Here is a 26,727-nt window from a genome sequence, read left to right on the forward strand (position 1 = left end):
GGGCTGTGGCCTCACCAGTGCCCCTGGTTGCCTCCTTCACTTGCACTTTAGACACACATCTCTCTAGCTTGTTTATGAAACCTTTTTTATTTTTTCCCCTAATACATTTTCAGAGCAGATTCCAAGGAAGTTCTGTGTTTCAAAGCAGTTTTATTTTGGCACTTCCAAACAGGATTTCTTATTTTTTTTGTCTACTGAAGGGCAGGAAGTGGTCTGGTCCCTCTCACCAATAATGCACATGGGGAAAGTCCCACAGGGTTCCAACAGTCCCAAGGAGAAGAGAAATCTACATTTGCCAGCTGCTTGAGTTTTCACTCTTAGCAGCAGCCTTACTGATGCTTTTCACAGATTCACAGAGTGGTAGGGGTTGGAAGAGACCTCCACAGCTCATCCAGTCCAACCCCCCTGCCAGAGCAGCATCATCTAGGGCAGGCCACACAGGAACAGGTTGGCACAGTATCGTAAGCCACAAGTGGAAGATGCTACTGGGAGGAGGAAAAGAAGAACTTCCAACCTAGCAAGCAAGGCTTCTGAGCTTTACAGATGAAAACTGCATGGCCCTCCCCCCACTCAGGCATTTCCAGTGGTGCCACTGCATGACAGCACATGAAGGACAACCCACACTGTCGGTTCAGCCTTTCCAGCAACAGCAACAACCTGCATCCCAGCAGTGAGGGAAGGGCAGGGAACCACAGCTCCAATGGCTCACAGGACCTCCACTGTCCATGGCTTCAGAGCAGGTGTAGGGAGAGGTTCCTCTCATCTGCTTACCTGTGCAGCTTCTAGGGGTGCTCATGATCCTCAAGAACTAGTGACCACTAAAACTAGTGACCACCACAGGCACTGGGCTATTCCTCATCATCACACATTCTTGGCCTAACCCTCACACAGCTCCTAATATTTCTGCTCCCTGGCTGAAGGGTAAAGAGTACAGAGATCACAGAATGACAGAATCACAGAGTGCTAAGGGTTGGAAGGGCCCTCTGGAGGTCATTGAGTCCAAACCCCAGGCAGAGCAGGACCACTTCATGCAGGTCACATGGGAGTGTGTTCAGGAGGGTTTTGAAGATCCCTAGAGAAGAAGACTCCACAACCTCTCCAGCAGCCTGCTCTAGGGCTCCAGCACCCTCACAGTGAGAAAGTTTTTTTCTCATGATGAGATGGAACTTCCTGTGATTGAGTTCGCATCTATTGGATGATCTTTAAGGTCCCTTCCAACCCAAAGCATTCTGTGATTCTATGACTTTGGGCACACAGGTTTACCTGAAGGAGAATATGCTGCACAGAAGTCTAATCTAACCTTCTAACTAGACTAACTGGAAAGGACTAATTCCAACTGTGGCTACTTAGGTCACAGATCACAGCTCACAGGATGTTAGGGGTTGGAAGGGACCTTTGGAGATCTTTGAGTCCAACCCCCTGCCAGAGCATGACCATAGAATCCAGCAGAGGTCACACAGGAACATTCTGGAAAGTCTCCAGAGAAGGAGACTCCACAACCTCTCTGGGCAGCCTGTTCCAGTGCTCTGTGACCCTCACAGTGAAGACGTTCCTCCTCATGTTGAGCTGGAACCTCCTGTGTTGAAGTTTCCATCCATTGCCCCTTGTCCTATCCCAGGGTGCAAGTGAGCAGAGCCTGTCCCCTCCCTCTTGACCCCCAGCCCAGATCCCTCATCCAGCTCTCCTAGAGCCTGCTCTCTCTTCTTCCTTCTAAAAGGAGCCTGGTTCCAATGCTGCAAACTTTTTGGGGCACAATATCTTCCTGAAAGCCATTCGAAATTTCATGTGACAGAGAGGGTAGAGGAAGGGGTTCAGAGAGGAATTGAGCCAGAGGAGCCAGAAGGTCATTTCATAGAGGGAGTTGGGGACACAGGTGCCCTGTCAGGCCCCACAGGTGATCATCAGCAGAGTGTATGGGGCCCAGCAGATGGCAAACACATAGACAAGGACTGCCAGGGACTTGGCCGTTCTCCTGTCCCACCGCAGCCTCGCCCTGCTCCTCATGCCGGACGGGACAGGGAAGTCATTCTCTGGGGTTACAGAATCCCCTCCGGACGGTGAGGAATTCTCACCCACTTTGGCCTCACCCTCTTTGGCCTCATGGAGGAGGAAACACTGTCTTCTGCTTCCAGTGCAGGAGGAGAAGATGCTCCTGGCCTTGGTGAGAGGCAAAGCCGGCAGGACAGGCTGCTGGGTCCCGCACGGCACTGTGCCGCTGGCACCTCTGGATGTCGTGGAAGATGTGGACGTTGAAGTAGGTCACCAAGAGCAGTGGCAGGAAGAACTCCAGGGTGGATGCAGGCAGGAGGAAGTACCAATTGTCAAAGAACTCAGCGTAGCACTGATCCACTGCTACCATGCTGTGCCCGGCCACCTGCTCCCAAAGGAGGACTGCTGGGCAGTGGAGAAGGAAGGCCAAGCCCCAGATGGCCACCATCTTGACAACAGGGCTGGATGCTAGTCCTTGCTGGGCTCTGTAAGACACCTGTGAGGAAACAAAGAGGAAGGTCACCTATAGAGACACATTATGGGACCAACAGAAGTAGCATTGAATCATGGAATCATAGAATCACTGAATCACTGAATTATGAATCATTGAATCATAGAATCACTGAATCACTGACTCATAGAATCATTGAATTACTGAATCATTGAATTACTGAATCATTGAATTATTGCATCACTGAATCACAGAATCATAGAATCACTGAATAATTGAATCATAGAATCATTGAATCATAGAATCACTGAATCATTGAATCACTGAAATATAGAATTACAGAATCACAGACTCACAGAATCATTGAATTACAGAATCATAGAATCATAGAATTATAGAATCATTGAATCATATAATCATAGAATCATAGAATTTGAATCATAGAATCACAGAATCACAGAATCATTGAATCAGGGAATCATTGAATCAGAGAATCAGAGACCCAGTGAATCACAGAATCATAGAATTATAGAATCATAGAATCACAGAATCACTGAATTATACAATCACAGAATCACAGAATGGTCCAGGCCAGAAGGGACCTCCAAAACTCATCCAGTCCAACCTCTGTGCAGTCAGCAGGGTCATCCCCAACTAGATCAGGCTGCCCAGAACCCTCAAGGCTCACTTTGAATATCTCCAGGGATGGAGCCTCAACCACTTCTGTGGGTAACCTGTTCCAGTGTTCTACCACCCTCATAATGAAGAACTTCTTCCTGATATCCAACCTCAATCTGCTCTTCTCTAGTTTGAAGCCATTGCCCCTCAGCCTGTCACTGCAAACAGTTTCTCCCCATCCTTCCTGCAGACCCCCTTCAGGTACTGGCAGGCTGCTATTAGATCTCCCTGGAGCCTCCTCCTCCCAGGCAGGAAAGGAACTTAGCAGAGTGCTTGGTAATGTAGAGCTGCAGTTCTGCTGATCAGCTGAAAGTCACCCAAGTGTGCCTCTGACATAACACAGGGGAGTCTCTCTACAGCTTCATGTGACTGTGCTAGAGTGCTGGTGAAACATGGGCATCCAGCAGCACCTAGGAACTTAGCATGCCTTGTTGGAGACACCTGTGCTCTGAGAAGTTAGCATTTCGTAGCTGTTCAGGGCATGACCACCACCCACTGACAGCTGCACTGCTTTCTAAAAGCCAGTGAGACTGAACATACAACGGGGGCCAGCAGAAAATGTGGCACATGTATTGAACACCTGCCTCTGAGAAAATTGTGTACTGCACTCTTCTTGAGGAGGTAGGAATAGACCTCAGCACTGCAGTGCAGCCTTTAGCTGATGAAACCTCAGCATCAGCCCTTTTCTTCCTTCTTCTCCCAATCCAGGGCCACTACACATTTCATAGAGTCACAGAATTGTTTAGGTTGGAAAAGAGCAGAGTCCAACCAGCAACCCAACACCACCATAGTCATTAAACCATGGCCCCAAGTGCCATCTCCACAGGTTTCTTGAACACTTCCAGGCATGGTGACTCCACCGCAGCCCTGGACAGCCTCTTCCAATCCCTGACTACTCTTGCAGCAAAGACATTTTTCCTCATCTCCAACCTCACCCTCCCCTGGCAAAATTTCAGGCCATTTCCTCTTGTCCTATTCTCCACTCTGTGTTGCAGAACAGATACATTACAGCTCACATCCTGCTCCATTCCTTTCATGGGATGGCAGGGAAAATGCGTCACTCAGGGATATTCAATATCCAACTGGAGAATGAAAATGTGTTGATGTCCTTAAAGACTTTCACACAAGGGGTGGAGAGCAAGAAGCTGGGGCTGGGGCTGCCCAGTGATACGACAAGGAGCAATGGGCACTAACTAGAACTAAGGATGTGGCACTTCAGGAGAAAATTCTTTGCAGTGAGGGTGCCAGATGCTTCTTATTGAAATAAAAATTTCTTCTTCCATTTGGTGTCTTTTGAGGAGAGAGTCTAACTGGAGCTTGCAATTCTGGGCTAGCTCTTTCCTGGCAGCACTTACAGCCATGTCTAAGCATGTAGAAAAAGGTGCTTAACAAGCCGCACATAGACAAACAAAAGCATTGGGGGATAACACATTGGGTGAAACACAGAAGTGCAAGCTCCATTTAGACTATCTCCTCAAAAGAGATCAAATGTAAAAGGAAATTTGGTGCTAGTCGGTTCCCTTCATGTGTTAGCTGCCAATGATTGTCTCTGTGCAGCTTGTACAGAAAAATTTTCAACATGTCTAGACATGGCTGTAAATGGTGACAGGAAAGAGCTAGCCTAGAATTGCAAGCACCATTTAGTCTCTCCCCTCAAAAGAGACCAAATGGCAAAAGAAATTTGGTGCTAGGAGTTTCCCTTCGTGTGATATGCCCAATGATTTTCTTTGTTTCTGTGCAGATTGTAAAGAAACTTTTTCAGCATGTTTAGACATGGCTGTAACTGGTGACAGGAAAGAGCTAGCCAAGAATTGCAAGCTCCATTTAGTCTCTCTCCTCAAAATACACCAAATGGAAAAAGAAATTTTAGTGCTAGGAGTTTCCCTTCGTATGATAGCCCCAATGATTTTCTTTGCCTCTGTGCAGCTTGTGAAGCAACATTTATCAACATGCTTAGACATGGCTGTAACTGGTGACAGGAAAGAGTTAGCCAAGAATTGCAAGCTCCATTTAGCATCTCTCCTCAAAATACACCAAATGGAAAAAGAAATTTGGTGCTAGGAGGTTCCCTTCATGTGTTAGCCCCCCATGCTTTTCTTTGTCTCTGTGCGGCTTGTAAAGCAGCTTTTTTCCACCTGCTTAGACATGGCTGTAACTGGTGACAGGAAAGAGCTAGGCCAGAATTACAAGCTCCATTTAGTCTCTCTCCTCAAAATACACTAAATGGCAAAAGAAATTTGGTGCTAGGATGTTCCCTTGATGTGTTAGCCCCCATGCTTTTCTTTGTCTCTGTGCGGCTTGTAAAGCAGCTTTTTTCCACCTGCTTAGAAATGGCTGTAACTGGTGACAGGAAAGAGCTAGGCCAGAATTGCAAGCTCCATTTAGTCTCTCTCCTCAAAATGACCAAATGCAAAAAGAAATTTGGTGCTAGGAGGTTCCCTTCATCTGTTAGCCCCCAATGCTTTTCTTTGTCTCTGTGCGGCTTGTAAAGCAACTTTTTTCCACATGCTTAGACATAGCTGTAACTGGTGACAGGAAAGAGCTAGCTAAGAATTGCCAGCTCCATTTAGTCTCTCTCCTCAAAATAGACCAAATGGAAAGACAAAATTTGTGCTAGGAGGTTCCCTTCATATGATAGTCCCCAATGCTTTTGATTGTCTGTGAGGCTTGTGAAGCAAATTTTTCCATATGCTTAGAAATGGCTCTAAATGGTGACAGGAAAGAGCTAGCCAAGATTTGCAAGCTCCATTCAGTCACTCTCCTCAAAAGAGACCAAATGGAAAAAGAAATTTGGTGCTAGGAGGTTCCCTTCATGTGATAGGCCCCAATGCTTCTGTTTCGCTTTGTGCAGCTTGTAAAGAACTTTTTTTTCACATGCTTGGAAATGGCTATAACTGCTGCCAGGAAAGATCTAGCCCACGACTGCAATCTCCATTTCGTCTCTCTGCTCAAAAGAGACCAAATGGAAAAACAAATTTGGTGCTAGGATGTTCCCTTCATGTGTTAGCCCTCAATGCTTTTTTTTTTCTCTGTGTGGCTTTTACAGGAACTTTTTTCCACATGATTACACATGGCTGTAACTGGTGACAGGAAAGAGCTAGTCCAGAATTGCAAGCTCCATTTAGTATCTCTCCTCAAAATAGACCAAATGGCAAAAGAAATTTGGTGCTAGGAGGTTCCCTTCATCTGTTAGCCCCCAATGCTTTATTTTTAGTCTCTGCGCGGCTTGTAAAGCAAACTTTTTCCACAGGCTTAGATATGGCTGTAACTGGTGACAGGAAAGAGCTAGCCAATAATTGCAAGCTCCTTTTAGTCTCTCTCCTCAAAACACCAAATGGAAAAAGAAATTTGGTGCTAGGAGTTTCTCTTCATGTGTTAGCCCCCAATGTTTTCTTTGTCTTTGAGCGGCTTGTAAACCACCTTTTTTCCACATGCTTAGACATTGCTGTAACTGGTGACAGAAAATACATAGCCCAGAACTGCAAGCTCCATTTGGTCTCTCTCCTCAAAACAGACCGACTGGTAAAAGAAATTTGGTGCTAAGAGGTTCCCTTCACGTGATAGGCCCCATGTGTCGGTGTGAGCTGAAATTCCCCCCCCCCACCAACAATAACCAGGCTAGCTCAGTCTGGAAGCAAATGAAAAGCTGTATTTACAAGCAGAGTCTAAAATCTACGATGAAATGCAATGAATATGTACAAATAGACAAAATTCACAACATTCACAAATATATACAATCAACAGAAAAGCACAACCGATCTCCCTTTGCTTCCCCCCAAGGGGACCCTCCCAAAGGGGCCTCTCTCTCTCCCAGGAGCTTCCTCCCAGGCCCCCCTGGACAGAGAAGCAGAGTTAGTTAAACAGAAAGTTGTTAACTTAGCTGCCAAGGTCAGTACGTGTTATCTTCAGCCAGAAGAGAAGAAGAAACAGCAGCCACACAGCCCAGCAACTGCCCCCACTGCAGAACACAGAATGTGCAGAGTCCCCACTTTGTTTTGGGTAATAGTTCTTAAACATTTCTATCTATCCAATGGAAGTGTTTAGAACAATCGTTATTTTGCTTTCTTACACCCAATAGTGACTTATTTACATTCTTTCACTTTCTCTGTTCTCAAATTTGCAAGGAAAAATTAAAAAGACAGTTTCAAACCATCACAGTCCACCCCTTCTAAACAATTCCATTGGCTGCTACTATCATTTATCTAATCTAAAATAATATCTACAACAATAGGTGAATAAAGACCATAGTCCATTCCGGCTATCTCAGATGTAGATGATTCAAAAGAGTCAAATCACAGGAAAAACAGCAAACAGCTTGTTTCCTCACAGATGGAGCGAAGGAAGGAACAGGGACTCTCAGGTGACTCAGGGCTCTCAGGGTTCGTGCACCGTAGATCTCATGGACTCTCCTCTTGGGCGCGATGCTGTATCTGCGCAACACTCTGAATTTAACCTCTCTCAGCCAAAGTTAGATTTCTTTGTGGAATACACTGAATTTCACCATTTTCTTGCATCACCCAATAGGTGTGACCAGGACCCTCAGCAGAAACCACCCCTCGGACAGGTTTGGCCTCTCCTGAAGGAGAAAATACCCAAACAGTTTTGCCTAACAGATTCTTTTCTCTGATAACAGGAACTCTATCACCTTCCTTTTGCAACAAATCTGATTGGGCAGGTCCAGCTCGATTCACTGAACCTCTACTATTCACTAACCAGGTTGCTTGTGCTAAATGTTTCTCCCAGTTTTTCAATGATCCACCCCCCATGGCTTTGAGAGTGGTTTTCAGCAAACCGTTGTAGCGTTCGATCTTCCCTGCAGCTGGTGCATAGTAGGGAATGTGGAATATCCACTCGATGCCGTGCTCTTTGGCCCAGTTTTTTACAAGATTGTTCTTGAAATGAGTTCCGTTGTCTGACTCGATCCTCTCTGGAGTTCCGTGTCTCCACAGGATTTGTCTCTCCAGGCCAAGAATGGTGTTATGTGCAGTTGAATGAGGAACTGGATAAGTTTCCAGCCATCCACTGCTCGCCTCTACCATAGTCAGCACATACTGCTTACCAGATCGAGAACGAGGTAGAGTGATGTAGTCAATCTGCCAGGCTTCACCATACTTGTACTTGAACCATCGGTCACCGTACCACAAGGGCTTGATCCGCTTTGCCTGCTTAATAGCAGCACAAATGTCACAGTCATGGATGACTTGTGTGATAGCATCCATGGAAATGTCAATGGATCTGTCACGAGCCCATCGGTAGGTTGCATCTCTGCCTTGATGTCCTGATGAGTCATGGGCCCACCGAGCTAAGAACAGCTCACCTCGGTGTTTCCAGTCAAGATCAGGATCAGGATCAGAGTTTGTGTCCACCTGGGAAACTCTTGCAGCTAGATCTGCCTGATGGTTGTGTTGTTGTTCCTCAGTAGCTTTGCTCTTAGGAATGTGAGCATCGATGTGTCTCACTTTCACTGGGATTCTCTCAATGCGAGCAGCAATGTCTTGCCACAGATCTGCAGCCCAGATGGCTTTCCTTTCCTCTGCCAGCCATTCTTCTTCCAGTCTTTCAGCCAACCCCACAAGGCATTGGCTACCATCCACGAGTCGGTGTAGAGATAAAGCTTTGGCCATCTCTCACGTTCAGCTACGTTAAGAGCTAGCTGGACAGCTTTTACCTCTGCGAATTGACTGGATTCTCCTTCTCCATCTCTCGCTTCTGCAACTCTGTGCGTTGGACTCCACACTGCAGATTTCCATCTCCGCTTGTTCCCAAGCAGACGACAGGAACCGTCTGTGAACAAAGCATATCTCTTTTCATCATCAGACAGATCACTGTAAGGAGGAGCTTCCTCAGCGCGAGTTACTCTCTCCTCTGGAGGTTTAGCACAGCTTGTGCCTTCTGGCCAGTTTGTGATCACCTCCACCAAACCAGGCCTTTCGAGATTTCCCATTCGAGCTCTCTGTGTTATCAGAGCCATCCACTTAGACCAGGTAGCATCTGTTGCATGATGTGGTGAAGAACCTTTGCCTTTGAACATCCAATTCAGAACTGGCAATCTAGGAGCTAGAAGAAGTTGTGACTCAGTTCCAATCACTTCAGAAGCAGCTTTCACTCCTTCATAAGCAGCTAAAATCTCTTTCTCTGTTGGAGTGTAGTTTGCCTCTGAGCCTCTGTAGCCACGACCCCAGAAACCAAGAGGACGTCCTCGTGTCTCCCCTGGAGCTCTTTGCCATAAGCACCAGGTTGGACCATTGTCACTCGCGGCCGTGTACAGAATGTTCTTAATGTCTGGACCAGTTCGGACAGGTCCCAGACCCATCGCTTGGACTACCTCTCGCTTGATCTGGTCAAAGGCTGCTTGTTGCTCAGGACCCCATTGGAAACTGTTTCTCTTTCGAGTCACATCATAGAGAGGTTTCACAATCTGACTGTATCCAGGAGTGTGCAGTCTCCAAAATCCCACTATGCCTAAGAAATGCAGAGTTTCTTTCTTGTTGATGGGATTTGCCATGGTGGAGACTCTGTTTATCACATCCATTGGGATGTGACGGCGACCATCTTGCCACTGCACTCCCAGAAACTGGATTTCTCTGGCAGGTCCTTTCACCTTGTCTCGCTTGACAGCGAAACCAGCTTGCAAGAGAATGTCAAGGATTTTGTTACCTTTCTCGAAGACTTCTTCAGCAGTCTCACCCCAGACGATGATGTCATCGATGAACTGAATGTGTTCTGGAGCTCCACCTTTCTCCAAAGCATCATGGATCACTGCATGGCAGATGGTTGAACTGTGAATCCACCCCTGGGGCAAACGATTGAATGTGTACTGAATGCCTCTCCAGGTGAAAGCAAACTGAGGCCTGCATTCCTCTGCTATGGGAATAGAGAAGAAAGCATTAGCAATGTCTATGGTAGCATACCATTTGGCCTGCTTGGATTCCAGCTCATATTGGAGTTCCATCATGTCTGGCACAGCTGCACTCATGGGTGGAGTTACTTCATTCAAGGCACGGAAATCAACTGTCAGACGCCACTCTCCATTCTGCTTTCTCACAGGCCAGATTGGACTGTTGAAAGGTGAATGAGTTTTGCTGATGACCTTCTGACTCTCCAACTGACGAATCAAGTTTTGAATGGGCACCAAAGAGTCACGGTTGGTTCTGTATTGTCTGTGATGCACAGTTTGAGAAGCAACCGGCAGCTTCTACATCCTCTATCTCATGTTGTCCCACAACTGCAGATTCATCTGAAAGCTCAGGTCTAATGGACAACTTCAATTTTCCTCCATCAATTTCTACAGTTGCTATTCCAAAAGCCCATTTGTAACCCTTAGGGTCTTTAAAACGCCCTTCTCTCAGAAAGTCAATTCCCAAAATACAAGGTGCATTAGGACCTGTTACAATAGTATGTTTCTTCCACTGCTTCCCAGTTAAACTTATGTCAACCTCTATCTTAAACAACTCTTGAGATCCACCAGTGACTCCCTGAATAGTTATAGATTCTCCCCCTTGATAATTTGATGGTATTATGGTGCACTGAGCTCCTGTGTCAACCAAGGCCCTGTACTTCTGAAATTTTGAAGTGCCAGGCCACTGGATGTACACATCCCAATAGATTCTGTTATCTCCATTATCCCTTACCTCCCCCTGGCGGAAGGCAGGGCACCCCTAATGGTGGGGATTACCTCCACATGTACAGCTGGCACAATGTCCAGCACCAGAATTAGGATCACTGTTGGAGCTATCAGAGTTGTTCTGGGAAACTGAGGAAGCGACAGCTACCCTCCTGGTATTGCTACCTCGGGATCTGCCCCTCTGCAGCTCCTGTAACCTCCTGAAAAGATCCGAAGTTGGTTGACCATCCCATCTGTTCATGTTCTCACCAAACTGATCACGCAGAGTTATCCAGATACTGCCACGTGATTGCCTCTGCTGTCTGTTTTGGTTTGACCTACTCTGGAATGGCCTTCTTGGAGCACGTCTGTTCCTAACAGCTGAAACTTGTATCCATCTGGAGGAAGAGGAATCAGAATCATCCCCCTTCATCAAGTTGGATATGGAGGTTTTAAGTTCCTCCTTCAGCTCTTTCATACAATTCTCAATCTTTCCAGACAGAGTTTCAATGGCTGAAACCAAAGAAGTACGTGCGAGACTATCCTCCAATTGCCTCATTTGGTCAGTGAAATGGCCAACAGTAGGAGGTGCTCCACCATAATTTCTTGCCACAATCCTGCTTGCCAGAATAGTAGCATAATTAGGAGGAGCAAGCTTAATGAGCTTTTTGGCAAGGCCTGTTCCAACAGGAATTTCATCAGGATTCAGAGTCTTATGATCTCCATATATTATTTCTCTCACAGCACACTCTCTCAGACGCTTGATTCCCTCATCTATTGTGGTCCAAGGCTTAGGGTTCCATGGTAAATCATCTCTGCTGGGGTACCTCAGCGAGACTGCCAGTAGGAGGCGTGCCCACAGAGAAACTTTACCAATGCACTTGCCTAGGTGCCTGTCTATGCCTGTATCCTTTGAGAGCATCCCCAACTGAGAGGCTGACTTGTCGCCTACTACCAATGCTGGGGCTCCCATATCAAAACACCTGGCTAGCCAAGACAGGACTGGCTCATTATCTCCACTGATGTAATCCTTCCTCACATGTCTAATTTCCTGTCTGGGTGCATTAGCTGACTGTATGTCATCCTCATCATCATCATCATCATCATCCTGAGGTTGCTGTCCCCATATTCCTGTTGTAATCCTCCGTTGAATTTCCTTGAGTTCAGAGGCACTACCAGCAGTTGCTAATCTACCAGGGTCTACATCCTGACCTACATCTCCATCATCCATGTGGGGTCTCAAGAGGTCTGCCAGAGTTTTAAGGCTAACCCTCTCTTCCTCATCAGAAGGATCTTTCTTAACATAGGGACCCTGAGTAGAAGGACCCTCATCTCCATCTGCACCATCTCCTGCAGCATCTGCATCTCCTGCAGCTCCTTTATGCTTTCTGCTTACAGTGGCCACCAAATTTACTGGATTGGTTTTCACATTCACAGCAGAGTTGGAAGAGCAAGTAGCCTTATGTCTTTCTTGACACAGTGCTATCAGTAGCCATATGATTATTCCAAGAAGCAACAAAATTAAGATTAAGGCTAGCACAAGATATCTAGGGTACCACTGGTTCCAAAGACCCTCTGTAGTTGTAAGAGGAGTAACAAACTCAAATGTGTCTGCTAGCAGATCCATAGTTGAGTTACCATATCTTCTTAGCCCAATAAGACCACAACAGAATTCACCAACATTCAGTAACTTGTTCTTAACCCAAAGAAATGACTTATATGCCACATATCTCACAATCTTGTCTATCATGCAGGAAACAGCCCATCTGTAAACAATCACACTGATAATAGATGAAATAGAATGACTCAGAATCCAAAACAGCTTCATTTTGCTTCCTAATCTGAGCAGAAATAAATCACAAGCAATCAAGCCCCGAGTTGGAGCGCCAAAAATCAAAAGTGTGTCAGTGTGAGCTGAAATTCCCCCCCTCCACCAACAATAACCAGGCTAGCTCAGTCTGGAAGCAAATGAAAAGCTGTATTTACAAGCAGAGTCTAAAAACTACAATGAAATGCAATGAATATGTACAAATATACAAAATTCACAACATTTACAAATATATACAATCGACAGAAAAGCACAACCGATCTCCCTTTGCTTCCCCCCAAGGGGACCCTCCCAAAGGGGCCTCTCTCTCTCCCAGGAGCTTCCCCCCAGACCCCCCTGGACAGAGAAGCAGAGTTAGTTAAACAGAAAGTTGTTAACTTAGCTGCCAAGGTCAGTGTGTTATCTTCAGCCAGAAGAGAAGAAGAAACAGCAGCCAGACAGCCCAGCAACTGCCCCCACTGCCGAACGCAGAATGTGCAGAGTGCCTACTTTGTTTTGGGTAATAGTTCTTAAACATTTCTATCTATCCAATGGAAGTGTTTAGAACAATCGTTATTTTGCTTTCTTACACCCAATAGTGACTTATTTACATTCTTTCACTTTCTCTGTTCTCAACTTTGCAAGGAAAAATTAAAAAGACAGTTTCAAACCATCACTCCTCAATGATATTCTTTTCTCTGTGTGGCTTTTACGGCAACTTTTTTACACATGCTTAGACATGGCTGTAACTGGTGACAGGAAAGAGCTAGCGCAGAATTGCAAGCTCCATTTAGTCTCTCTCCTCAAAAGAGACAAAATGGAAAAAGAAATTTGGTGCTAGGAGGTTCCCCTCATTTGATAGGCCCCAATGATTTTCTTTGTCTCTCACCGGCTTGTAAAGCAACTTTTTCACACATGCTTACACGTAGCTGTAACTGGTGACAAGAAAGAGCTAGCCAATAATTGCAAGACCCATTTAGTGTCTCTCCTCAAAAGAGAAAAATGGATATATAATTTTGGTGCTAGGAGGTTACCTTCGTGTGTTACCCTCACTGGTTTTGTTTGTCTCTGTGAGGCTTGTAAACCAACTTTTTTCCACATGCTTAGACATGGCTGTAACAGGTGACAGCAAAGAGCTAGCTAAGAATTGCAAGCTCCATTTAGTCTCTCTCCTCAAAAGAGACCAAATGGAAAAGAAAATTTGGTTCTAGGAGGTTCCCTTCATGTGTTAGCCCCCAATGTTTTTTTTCTAGTTTCTGTGCGGCTTGTAAAGCAATCTTTTCCACATGCTTAGACATGGCTGTAACTGGTGACAGGAAAGAGCTAGGCCAGAATTGCAAGCTCCTTTTAGTCTCTCTCCTCAAAATACACTAATTGGCAAAAGAAATTTGGTGCTAGGAGGTTCCCTTCATGTGTTAGCCCCCAATGTTTTCTTTGTCTTTGAGCGGCTTGTAAAGCACCTTTTTCCAAATGCTTAGACATAGCTGTAACTGGTGACAGGAAAGAGCTAACCCAGAATTGCAAGCTCCCTTTAGTCTCTCTCCTCAAAACAGACCAACTGGAAAAGGAAATTTGGTGCTAGGAGGTTCCCTTCACGTGATAGGCCCCAATGATATTCTTTTCTCTGTGTGGCTTGTAAAGCAAATTTTTCCACATGCTTAGACATGGCTGTAACTGGTGACAGGAAAGAGGTAGCCAAGAATTGCAAGCTCCATTTGGTCTCTCTCCTGAAAAGAGACCAAATGGAAAAACAAATTTTGTGCTAGGAGGTTCCCCTCATTTGATAGGCCCCAATGATTTTCTTTGTCTCTGACCGGCTTGTAAAGCAAACTTTTTCCACAGGCTTAGACATGGCTGTAACTGGTGACAGGAAAGAGCTAGCCAAAAATTGCAAGCTCCATTTAGACTCTCTCCTCAAAATACACTAATTGGCAAAAGAAATTTCGTGCTAGGATGTTCCCTTGATGTGTTAGCCCCCAATGCATTTGTTTGTCTCTAAGCGGCTTGTAACGCAACTTTTTTCCACCTGCTTAGACATGGCTGTAACTGGTGACAGGAAAGAGCTAGGCCAGGATTGCAAGCTCCATTTAGTCTCTCTCCTCAAAATACACTAATTGGCAAAAGAAATTTGGTGCTAGGATGTTCCCTTGATGTGTAAACCCCCATGCTTTTCTTTGTATCTGTGCGGCTTGTAAAGCAGTTTTTTCCACCTGCTTAGACATGGCTATAACTGGTGACAGGAAAGAGCTAGGCCAGAATTGCAAGCTCCATTTAGTCTCTCTCCTCAATATACAGCAAATCAAAAAAAGAAATTCGGTGTCAGGAGGTTCCCTTCATGTGTTAGCCCCCAATGCTTTTCTTTGTCTCTGTGAGGCTTGTAAAGGAACATTTTACCCATATGCTTAGACATGGCTGTAACTGGTGACAGGAAAGAGCTAGGCCAGAATTGCAAGCTCCATTTAGTCTCTCTCCTCAAAATACACTAATTGGCAAAAGAAATTTGGTGCTAGGATGTTCCCTTGATGTGTTAGACCCCATGCTTTTCTTTGTCTCTGTGCGGCTTGCAAAGCAACTTTTTTCCACCTGCTTAGACATGGCTGTAACTGGTGACAGGAAAGAGCTAGGCCAGAATTGCAAGCTCCATTTAGTCTCTCTCCTCAAAATACACTAATTGGCAAAAGAAATTTGGTGCTAGGATGTTCCCTTGATGTTTTAGCCCCCATGCTTTTCTTTGTCTCTGTGCGGCTTGTAAAGCAGCTTTTTTCCACCTGCTTAGACATGGCTGTAACTGGTGACAGGAAAGAGCTAGGCCAGAATTGCAAGCTCCATTTAGTCTCTCTCCTCAAAATACACTAATTGGCAAAAGAAATTTGGTGCTAGGATGTTCCCTTGATGTGTTAGCCCCTATGCTTTTCTTTGTCTCTGTGCGGCTTGTAAAGCAGCTTTTTTCCACCTGCTTAGACATGGCTGTAACTGGTGACAGGAAAGAGCTAGGCCAGAATTGCAAGCTCCATTTAGTCTCTCTCCTCAAAATACACTAATTGGCAAAAGAAATTTGGTGCTAGGATGTTCCCTTGATGTGTTAGCCCCCATGCTTTTCTTTGTCTCTGTGCGGCTTATAAAGCAACTTTTTTCCACCTGCTTAGACATGGCTGTAACTGGTGACAGGAAAGAGCTAGGCCAGAATTGCAAGCTCCATTTAGTCTCTCTCCTCAAAATACACTAACTGGCAAAAGAAATTTGGTTCTAGGTTGTTCCCTTGATGTGTTAGCCCCCATGCTTTTCTTTGTCTCTGTGCGGCTTGTAAAGCAGCTTTTTTCCACCTGCTTAGACATGGCTGTAACTGGTGACAGGAAAGAGCTAGGCCAGAATTGCAAGCTCCATTTAGTCTCTCTCCTCAAAATACACAAATGGCAAAAGAAATTTGGTGCTAGGATGTTCCCTTGATGTGTTAGCCCCCATGCTTTTCTTTGTCTCTGTGCGGCTTGTAAAGCAACTTTTTTCCACCTGCTTAGACATGGCTGTAACTGGTGACAGGAAAGAGCTAGGCCAGAATTGCAAGCTCCATTTAGTCTCTCTCCTCAAAATACACTAAATGGCAAAAGAAATTTGGTGCTAGGATGTTCCCTTGATGTGTTAGCCCCCATGCTTTTCTTTCTCTCTGTGCGGCTTGTAAAGCAACATTTTTCCACCTGCTTAGACATGGCTGTAACTGGTGACAGGAAAGAGCTAGGCCAGAATTGCAAGCTCCATTTAGTCTCTCTCCTCAAAATACACTAACTGGCAAGAGAAATTTGGTGCTAGGATGTTCCCTTCATGTGTTAGCCCCCAATACTTTTCTTTGTCTCTGTGTGCCTTGTAAAGCAACTTTTTCCTCATTATTAGACATGGCTGGAACTGGTGACAGGAAAGAGCTAGCCCAGAACTGCAATCTCCATTTAGTCTCTCTCCTCAAAATACACCAAATGGAAGGAGAAATTTGGTGCTAGGAGGACCGAGCCCAGTGAGTGGTGGTGAATGGTGCCACATCCAGCTGTCAGCCTGTCACTAGTGGTGTCCCCCAGGGATCAGTGCTGGGCCCCATCCTGTTCAGTATCTTTATTGATGATCTGGAGGAGGGGATTGAGTCCATCATCAGTAAATTTGCAGATGACACCAAGCTGGGAGCACATGTTGATCTGTTAGAAGGTAGAAGGGCTCTGCAGAGGGACCTTGACAGGCTGGACAGATGGGCAGAGTCCAACAGGATGGCATTGAACAAATCCAAGTGCTGGGTGCTGCACTTTGTCCACAACAACCCCATGCAGAGCTACAGGCTGGGGTCAGAGTGGCTGGAGAGCAGCCAGGCTGAGAGGGACCTGGGGGTACTGGGTGACAGCAGCTGAACATGAGCCAGCAGTGTGCCCAGGTGGCCAAGAGAGCCAATGGCATCCTGGTCTGCATCAGGAATACTGTGGCCAGCAGGAGCCAGGAAGGTCATTGTACCCCTGTACACAGCACTGGTTAGGCCACACCTTGAGTACTGTGTCCAGTTCTGGTCCCGTCAGTTTAGGAAAGATGTTGAATTGCTGGAGCATGTCCAGAGAAGGGCAACGAGGCTGGGGAGAGGCCTTGAGCACAAGCCCTATGAGGAGAGGCTGAGGGAGCTGGGGGTGTTTAGCTTGGAGAAGAGGAGGCTCAGGGGTGACCTCATTGCTGTCTACAACTACCTGAAGGGAGGTTGTAGCCAGGAGGGGGTTGGGCTCTTCTCCCAGGCAACCAGCAGCAGAACAAGAGGACACAGTCTCAAGCTGTGCCAGGGGAGGTTTAGGCTGGAAGTGAGGAGAAAGCTCTTCACAGAGAGAGTGGTTGGCCATTGGAATGTGCTGCCCAGGGAGGTGGTGGAGTCACCATCCCTGGAGGTGTTCAAGAGGGGATTGGACGTGGTACTTGGTGCCATGGTTTAGATAGTCATGAGGTTTCGGGTGACAGGTTGGACTCGATGACCTTTGAGGTCTCTTCCAGCCTTCTTGATTCTATGCTTCTATGATTCTATGTGTTAGACCCCAATGATTTATTTGTCTCTGTGCGGCTTATAAAGCGAATTTTTTCCACATGCTTAGACATGGCTGTAACTGGTGACAGGAAAGAGCTAGCACAGAATTGCAAGCTCCGTTTAGTCTCTCTCCTCAAAATACACCAAATGGAAAAAGAAATTTGGTGCTAGGAGATTCCCTTCATGTGTTAGACCCCAATGATTTACTTGTCTCTGTGAGGATTGTAAAGCAACTGTTTTCCACATGCTTAGACATGGCTGTAACTGGTGAGAGGAAAGAGCTAGACTAGAACTGCAAGCTCAATTTAGTCTCGTTCCTCAAAACACACCAAATGGAAGGAGAATTATTGTGCTAGGAGGTTCCTTCCACTGTTAGCCCCCATGCTTTATTTGTCTCTGCGAGACTTGTAAAGCAACTTTTTTCCACCTGCTTAGACATGGCTGTAACTGGTGACAGGAAAGAGCTAGCCAAGAATTGCAAGCTCCGTTTAGTCTCTCTCCTCAAAATACACCAAATGGAAAAAGAAATTTGGTGCTAGGAGGTTCCCTTCCTGTGTTAGCCCCCAATGCTTTTCTTTGTGAGGCTTGTAAAGCAACTTTTTTCCACGTGCTTAGACATGGCTGTAACTGGTGACAGGAAAGAGCTAGCCTAGAATTCCAAGATCCATTTCGTCTCTCTCCTCAAAAGAGAGCAAATGGCAAAAGAAATTTGGTGTTAGGAGATTCCTTTCATGTGTTATTCACAATGTTTTTCTTTGTCTCTGTGCGGCTTGTAAAGCAGCTTTTTTCCACCTGCTTAGACATGGCTGTAACTGGTGACAGGAAAGAGCTAGGCCAAAATTGCAAGCTCCATTTAGTCTCTCTCCTCAAAATACACTAATTGGCAAAAGAAATTTGGTGCTAGGATGTTCCCTTGATGTGTTAGCCCCCATACTTTTCTTTGTCTCTGTGCGGCTTGTAAAGCAGCTTTTTTCCACCTGCTTAGACATGGCTGGAACTGGTGACAGGAAAGAGCTAGCCCAGAACTGCAATCTCCATTTAGTCTCTCTCCTCAAAATACACCAAATGGAAGGAGAAATTTGGTGCTAGGAGGACCGAGCCCAGTGAGTGGTGGTGAATGGTGCCACATCCAGCTGTCAGCCTGTCACTAGTGGTGTCCCCCAGGGATCAGTGCTGGGCCCCATCCTGTTCAGTATCTTTATTGATGATCTGGAGGAGGGGATTGAGTCCATCATCAGTAAATTTGCAGATGACACCAAGCTGGGAGCACATGTTGATCTGTTAGAAGGTAGAAGGGCTCTGCAGAGGGACCTTGACAGGCTGGACAGATGGGCAGAGTCCAACAGGATGGCATTGAACAAATCCAAGTGCTGGGTGCTGCACTTTGTCCACAACAACCCCATGCAGAGCTACAGGCTGGGGTCAGAGTGGCTGGAGAGCAGCCAGGCTGAGAGGGACCTGGGGGTACTGGGTGACAGCAGCTGAACATGAGCCAGCAGTGTGCCCAGGTGGCCAAGAGAGCCAATGGCATCCTGGTCTGCATCAGGAATACTGTGGCCAGCAGGAGCCAGGAAGGTCATTGTACCCCTGTACACAGCACTGGTTAGGCCACACCTTGAGTACTGTGTCCAGTTCTGGTCCCGTCAGTTTAGGAAAGATGTTGAATTGCTGGAGCATGTCCAGAGAAGGGCAACGAGGCTGGGGAGAGGCCTTGAGCACAAGCCCTATGAGGAGAGGCTGAGGGAGCTGGGGGTGTTTAGCTTGGAGAAGAGGAGGCTCAGGGGTGACCTCATTGCTGTCTACAACTACCTGAAGGGAGGTTGTAGCCAGGAGGGGGTTGGGCTCTTCTCCCAGGCAACCAGCAGCAGAACAAGAGGACACAGTCTCAAGCTGTGCCAGGGGAGGTTTAGGCTGGAAGTGAGGAGAAAGCTCTTCACAGAGAGAGTGGTTGGCCATTGGAATGTGCTGCCCAGGGAGGTGGTGGAGTCACCATCCCTGGAGGTGTTCAAGAGGGGATTGGACGTGGTACTTGGTGCCATGGTTTAGATAGTCATGAGGTTTCGGGTGACAGGTTGGACTCGATGACCTTTGAGGTCTCTTCCAGCCTTCTTGATTCTATGCTTCTATGATTCTATGTGTTAGACCCCAATGATTTATTTGTCTCTGTGCGGCTTATAAAGCGAATTTTTTCCACATGCTTAGACATGGCTGTAACTGGTGACAGGAAAGAGCTAGCACAGAATTGCAAGCTCCGTTTAGTCTCTCTCCTCAAAATACACCAAATGGAAAAAGAAATTTGGTGCTAGGAGATTCCCTTCATGTGTTAGACCCCAATGATTTACTTGTCTCTGTGAGGATTGTAAAGCAACTGTTTTCCACATGCTTAGACATGGCTGTAACTGGTGAGAGGAAAGAGCTAGACTAGAACTGCAAGCTCAATTTAGTCTCGTTCCTCAAAACACACCAAATGGAAGGAGAATTATTGTGCTAGGAGGTTCCTTCCACCTGTTAGCCCCCATGCTTTATTTGTCTCTGCGAGACTTGTAAAGCAACTTTTTTCCACCTGCTTAGACATGGCTGTAACTGGTGACAGGAAAGAGCTAGCCAAGAATTGCAAGCTCCGTTTAGTCTCTCTCCTCAAAATACACTAATTGGCAAAAGAAATTTGGTGCTAGGATGTTCCCTTGATGTGTTAGCCCCCATGCTTTTCTTTGTCTCTGTGCGGCTTGTAAAGCAGCTTTTTTCCACGTGCTTAGACATGGCTGTAACTGGTGACAGGAAAGAGCTAGGCCAGAATTGCAAGCTCCATTTAGTCTCTCTCCTCAAAATACACTAATTGGCAAAAGAAATTTGGTGCTAGGATGTTCCCTTGATGTGTTATCCACCATGCTTTTCTTTGTCTCTGTGCGGCTTGTAAAGCACCTTTTTTCCACCTGCTTAGACATGGCTGTAACTGGTGACAGGAAAGAGCTAGGCCAAATTGCAAGCTCCATTTAGTCTCTCTCCTCAAAATACACTAAATGGCAAAAGAAATTTGGTGCTAGGATGTTCCCTTGATGTGTTAGCCCCCATGCTTTTCTTTGTCTCTGTGCGGCTTGTAAAGCACTTTTTTCCACCTGCTTAGACATGGCTGTAACTGGTGACAGGAAAGAGCTAGGCCAGAATTGCAAGCTCCATTTAGTCTCTCTCCTCAAAATACACTAAATGGCAAAAGAAATTTGGTGCTAGGATGTTCCCTTGATGTGTTAGCCCCCATGCTTTTCTTTGTCTCTGTGCGGCTTGTAAAGCAACTTTTTTCCACCTGCTTAGACATGGCTGTAACTGGTGACAGGAAAGAGCTAGGCCAGAATTGCAAGCTCCATTTAGTCTCTCTCCTCAAAATACACTAAATGCAAAAGAAATTTGGTGCTAGGATGTTCCCTTGATGTGTTAGCCCCCATGCTTTTCTTTGTCTCTGTGCGGCTTGTAAAGCAACTATTTTCCACCTGCTTAGACATGGCTGTAACTGGTGACAGGAAAGAGCTAGGCCAGAATTGCAAGCTCCATTTAGTCTCTCTCCTCAAAATACACTAAATGGCAAAAGACATTTGGTGCTAGGAGGTTCCCTTCATGTGTTAGCCCCCATGCTTTTCTTTGTCTCTGTGCGGCTTGTAAAGCAGCTTTTTTCCACCTGCTTAGACATGGCTGTAACTGGTGACAGGAAAGAGCTAGCGCAGAATTGCAAGCTCCATTTAGTCTCTCTCCTCAAAATACACTAAATGGCAAAAGAAATTTGGTGCTAGGATGTTCCCTTGATGTGTTAGCCCCCATGCTTTTCTTTGTCTCTGTGCGGCTTGTAAAGCAGCTTTTTTCCACCTGCTTAGACATGGCTGTAACTGGTGACAGGAAAGAGCTAGGCCAGACTTGCAGGCTCCATTTAGTCTCTCTCCTCAAAATACCCCAAATGGAAAAGAAATTTGGTGCTAGGAGGTTCCCTTCATCTGTTAGCCCCCAATGCTTTTCTTTGTCTCTGTGAGGCTTGTAAAGCAACTTTTTTCCACGTGCTTTGGCATGGCTGTAACTGGTTACTGGAAAGAGGTAGCCTGGTATTGCAAGCTCAATTTATTCTTTCTCCTCAAAATATACCAAATAAAAACAGAAATTTAGTGCTCGGAGGTTCCCTTCATGTGTTAGCCCCCAATGCTTTGCTTTGTCTATGGGCGGCTTGTAAAGCAACTTTTTTCCACCTACTTATGCATGGATGTAACTGGTGATGGGAAAGAGGTAGCCTAGAATTGCAAGCTCCATTTAGTCTCTATCCTCAATATACACCACCTAACCTTAAACCTAACCCTAACCCTAACACTAACACTAAACCTAAACCTAACCTAAACCCTAACCCTAACACTAACCCTAACCATAAACCCTAACCCTAATCCTAAACCCTAACCCTAACCCTAACGCTAACCCTAACCCTAAGCCTAAACCTAACCCTAACCCTAAACCTAACCCTAATAACACTAACCCTAACCCTAACCCTAACACTAAACCTAACCCTAATAACACTCACCCTAACCCTAACCCTAACACTTACCCTAACCCTAAAAGCTAGCCGTAACCCTAACCCTAACCATAACCCAAACCCTAATCCTAACACTAACCCTAATCCTACCCATAACCCTAGCCCTAACCGTTACGCTAACACTAACCCTAACCCTAACCCTATCCCTAACACTAACCCTAACCCTAACCCTAAACCTAACACTAACACTAACCCTAACGCTAACACTAACCCTAACCCTAACCCTAACCCTAATAACCCTAACCCTAACACTAACCCTAACCCCAACCCTAACCCTAACCGTAACCCTAAATTTAACCCTAACCCTAACCCTAACACTAACCCCAACCCTAACACTAACCCCAACCCTAACCCTAACCCTAACCCTAACCTAACCCTAACCCTAACCCTAACCCTAACCCTAACCCTAACCATAACCCTAACCTAACCCTAACCCTAACCCTAACCCTAACCCTAACACTAACCCTAATCCTACCCTTAACCCTAAACCTTAACCCTAAACGCTAACCGTAAACCCTTACCCTAAACCTAACCCTAACCTTAACCTTAACCGTAATCCTAACCCTAACCCTAAACCTAACCCCAACCCTAACGCTAACCCTAACCCTAACACTAACACTAACCCTAACTCTAACCCTATACCCTAACCCTAAACCTAACCCTAATCCTAACCCCAACCCTAACCCTAACCCTAGCCCTAGCCACTAACCTTAACACTAACCCTAACCCTAAACCTAACAATAAGGGGTTGAAAAGCAACCTTTTTCCACATACTTATACATGGCTGTACCTGGTGACAGGAAAGAACTAGCCCAGAATTGCAAGCTCCATTTAGTCTCTCTCCTCAACATACACCACCTAACCTTAACCCTAACCCTAATCCCAACACTAAACCTAAACGTAACCCTAAAACTAACCTTAACCCTAACCCTAACACTAAGCCTAACCCTAAACCCTAAAACTAACCCTAAACCTAACCCTAACACTAAACCTAATCCAAACCCTAACCCTAACCCTAACCCTAAATCTAACCCTAAGGGGTTGAAAAGCAACCTTTTTCCACCTGCTTAGACATGGCTGTAACTGGTGACAGGAAAGAGCTAGCCTAGAATTGCAAGCTCCATTTAGTCTCTCTCCTCAAAATACACCAAATGGCAAAAGAAATTTGGTGCTAGGAGGTTCCCTTCATGTGTTAGCCCCCATGCTTTTCTTTGTCTCTGTGAGGCTTGTAAAGCAACTTTTTTCCACCTGCTTAGACATGGCTGTAACTGGTGACAGGAAAGAGCTAGGCCAGAATTGCAAGCTCCATTTAGTCTCTCTCCTCAAAATACACCAAATGCCAGGGGGTCTGGGGGGAGGCCCCTTGGAGAGAGGCCCTTTGGGAAAGGTTCCCTATGGGGGGAAGCAAAGGGAGCTTGGTTGTGCTTTTCTGTTGTTTGTATATATTTATAAATGTTGTGAATTTTGTCTATTTGTACATATTCATTGCATTTCATCATAGATTGTATATCTGCTTGTAAATACAGCTTGCATTTGCTTCCAGACTGAGCTAGCCTGGTTATTGTTGGTGTGGGGGGATTTCAGCTCACACTGACACAACACCACTTGAGCTCCTGCCCCTCCAATCAATTGTCTGAGGGCCTTGAATTCCTTTTTAATCGTCCTGGTGCCCTTCTTATCAATCTCATCACTTCCAGCCTGGATTATCCTAATGGGTAATAGTCAGTGGGATGGATTAGCTTTGGGAGTCTCCTTGTGATGTCCCTTATCTGGGCCCCAGGGAGGCTGCAGACTTCCCTATGGGATGGGTTGGGATGACCTATGGGTCCCTCTGTTCCCCTCAGGAGAGAGTCTCCAAGAACTATAACCCTTCTCTTTTTCTTTATGGTGATGGTCCTTATGGCTGGTGGGGACTGCTTTGCCTTAGGTATATCCTTAGGTGGTTCCTCTTCAGCCCTCTTATCCACATTGCCCTCGGCCTGCAGGGCCTCGTACTTATTGTGCAAGGGCAACAGGGGAGGGGAAGAGGGCCGGGATGGGTTCCCCTTGCTTCTTCTGACAGGGACCTGTATCCATCCCTCCCTGTTTCTGGGGATGCCTCCCTCGACAGGGGAGGTCTGCAAAGCCTGCTCCCAGATGTCTAACTCCTGTTCACGTTCCCATATAGTCCTGAGCCTTGCTACTTCATCTTTTAGCTCAGCAACTTCATCCTTGAGCTCAGCCACCAGATTGAGGAGAAAATTCACCTGGTCACACCTGACACAGGTGTTGTCTCCTTCATCCTCCATTCCAAGTGCCAGGCTCCAGCAATCTCTTTGGATAGCAGCCTGGATGCCTGTGTGCTTTAAATATTATTTTTCACATGGAATATGTGTTTTAAGTGTCTTCTTTTGTTGTGCATTCTTAGACTTTCTGGGAGAAGACTAAGAAAGGAACAATTTCACTGTTACAGAGATTATGTCATTTCATGAAGAAAATTACAGACTGAAAAATTATATCCATTCTACATAAAAAGAGCCAGGAAGAAAGCAGTTTGGGCTATCAGTGCTGCCATTTTTCTATTTCTCCTCTGTTCAGTTCTAGACTAGCCAGCAATAGGGATGGCAAAGAGCTGCATCTCAGGCTTTACATCAGAGCAATATATTGTGCTTGCTTGATGCTGGCAAGTCTTCCACCCTAGAACATAGCAGGTGACTCTGAGACACATGAATTTCCTTCTCACAGTTCATAAGGACTACTTGGAAGGCCCAGATTTGATGTGCAGGTGCACACTGCTGTGTAGGTGCCCAAGGACAAGGGCTGAGCATATATTGGGCTATATATTTCAGCCTTAATCCTGGTGAGAAAGACCAGGGCCAGGATGAATGTGGAATGAAACTAAAGGAAAGCCCTTGGACCACAGTTCATCCCCTGCTGGAGCCCTTAGCACAAGCAGCATCTCAGAAGAGACAGACTGGTTTGTGTGAGCCTTTCTCTTATGTCAGTCATTCCCAGCTGTCTCAGCATCTGAGAGGTAAATGCTGCAAAGATTTAAAATAAGTAAAGAGCCCAGCTCAGGACTGGACCTGTGTGGCTGGTAGCAGTCTTGCAGAAAGGGACCTGGAGGTTGTGGTGACTGCAAGCTCAACATGAGTCAGCAGAGAACTGGCAGCAACAAAGGCAAATCAGATCCTGGGCTGCATCCACAGGGACATTACTAGCAGAGACAGAGACATGATCAATCCAATCTGTGCAGACCAGGCTGCACCTAGAGTACTGTATCCAGTTCTGGTCCCCACAATTCAAGAAAGACATGGACAAGCTGGGGAGAGTCCATGGAGCACTATAAAAAATGATCAAAGGGCTGGAGAACCTGCCCTACAAGGAAAGACTGAAAGAATTAGATCTTTTCTCTATGGAGAAAAGAAGGCTTAAAGTACTTAAGGGCAGGCACAAAGAGGAGAAAGGCTCTCTTCACAAGGAGCCACATGCAGAAGATAAAGGGCAAAGGATATAAATTGCACTGGGAGAGATAAGAAAGATATAAGAAAGAAATTTCTTATTTCAGTCAGTCACTGGAACAACCTCCTCAGGGACATGGTAGTGATCATCACTGGAGGTTGTCAACATGCAGTTGGATAATATCATCAAACCTCCCTTTCCCGTGAAAGGTTGGGTCAGATGACCTTTCAAGGTCCTTTCCCATCAGGGCTGTTCTGTGGTTCAGTGATTTTATGACTTGGAGCAGGCTTACCCTGCATGTAGGGCAAGGGAAAGATCCAAATCAATTAGCAGGACCAGCCCTTTGTGCCCTTTCCCCAGCCCTGCCCCAAGAGGAGATCTTGCCAGAGATGTGTTGGCAATCCCCTGCCAGAGGCAGGTCACACAGGAACACATCCAGGAACACATCCAGGTAAGCTTTGAAGGTCTCCAGAGAAGGAGACTCCACAACCTCTCTGGGCAGCCTGCTCCAGGGCTCCAGCACCCTCACAGTGACAAAGTTTTCCCTTCTGTTCCTATGGCACCTCCTCTGCTCCAGCTTGCCCCCAGTGCCTCTTGTCCTGTCCTTGGACATCCCTGGGCAGAGCCTGGCTCCAGCCCTGGACATCTTTAACCCCAGCAATGAGGGCAGCCCTCAGGCTCCTCTGCTCCAAGCTCTGAGCCGCAGCTCCCTCAGCCTGTGCTCACATGGAGATATGCCACTGCCTGCAGCAGCTTTGTGGCTCTGTGCTAGACTCTCCCAAGCAGTTCCCTGAGGTCCTTCTTGAACTGAGGAGCCTTCTTCCAGCTGTTGCTTTTTCCCAAGCAGGCACTGTTACAGAACAGGCTCCCTCAGTTGGACTCTGCTCTGGATTTACCTGGGACAAGTGCTCAGTTGCACCAAAACTGCACACAGTGAGATTCTGGTGAGCTGGCTGGATGCTGGCCATCGCTGCTACATCACAGGACAAGCTGGGTGTGAGTGCACTGTGATTTGTTTTGCTTGCCTCTTTCCCGTGCTCTGCAGCATGCTGCATCAGTGCTCCTTGCCCGAGAGAAGTGGGGGCAAGCGGCAGGCAGAGGCGGCGATGCCATCGCCTCCTCAGTGTGACTGCAGGCCGACTGCAGCAGATTCAGATGCCAC

General features: G+C 46.3%; 1 protein-coding gene across 1 annotated transcript; it reads right to left on the bottom strand.

Annotated features, from left to right (window-relative positions):
• Positions 1–1,710: 1,710 nt before the first annotated feature.
• Positions 1,711–24,412, bottom strand: HRH4 (histamine receptor H4). Its single transcript, XM_054394666.1, is given in 4 exon segments — positions 1,711–2,085; positions 2,088–2,200; positions 2,203–2,512; positions 24,047–24,412. Coding segments are annotated over 4 exon segments (1,164 nt in total).
• Positions 24,413–26,727: the final 2,315 nt, after the last annotated feature.

Source organism: Indicator indicator, chromosome 31 (genome assembly GCF_027791375.1).
Source record: "Indicator indicator isolate 239-I01 chromosome 31, UM_Iind_1.1, whole genome shotgun sequence".
Lineage (NCBI taxonomy): Eukaryota > Metazoa > Chordata > Aves > Piciformes > Indicatoridae > Indicator > Indicator indicator.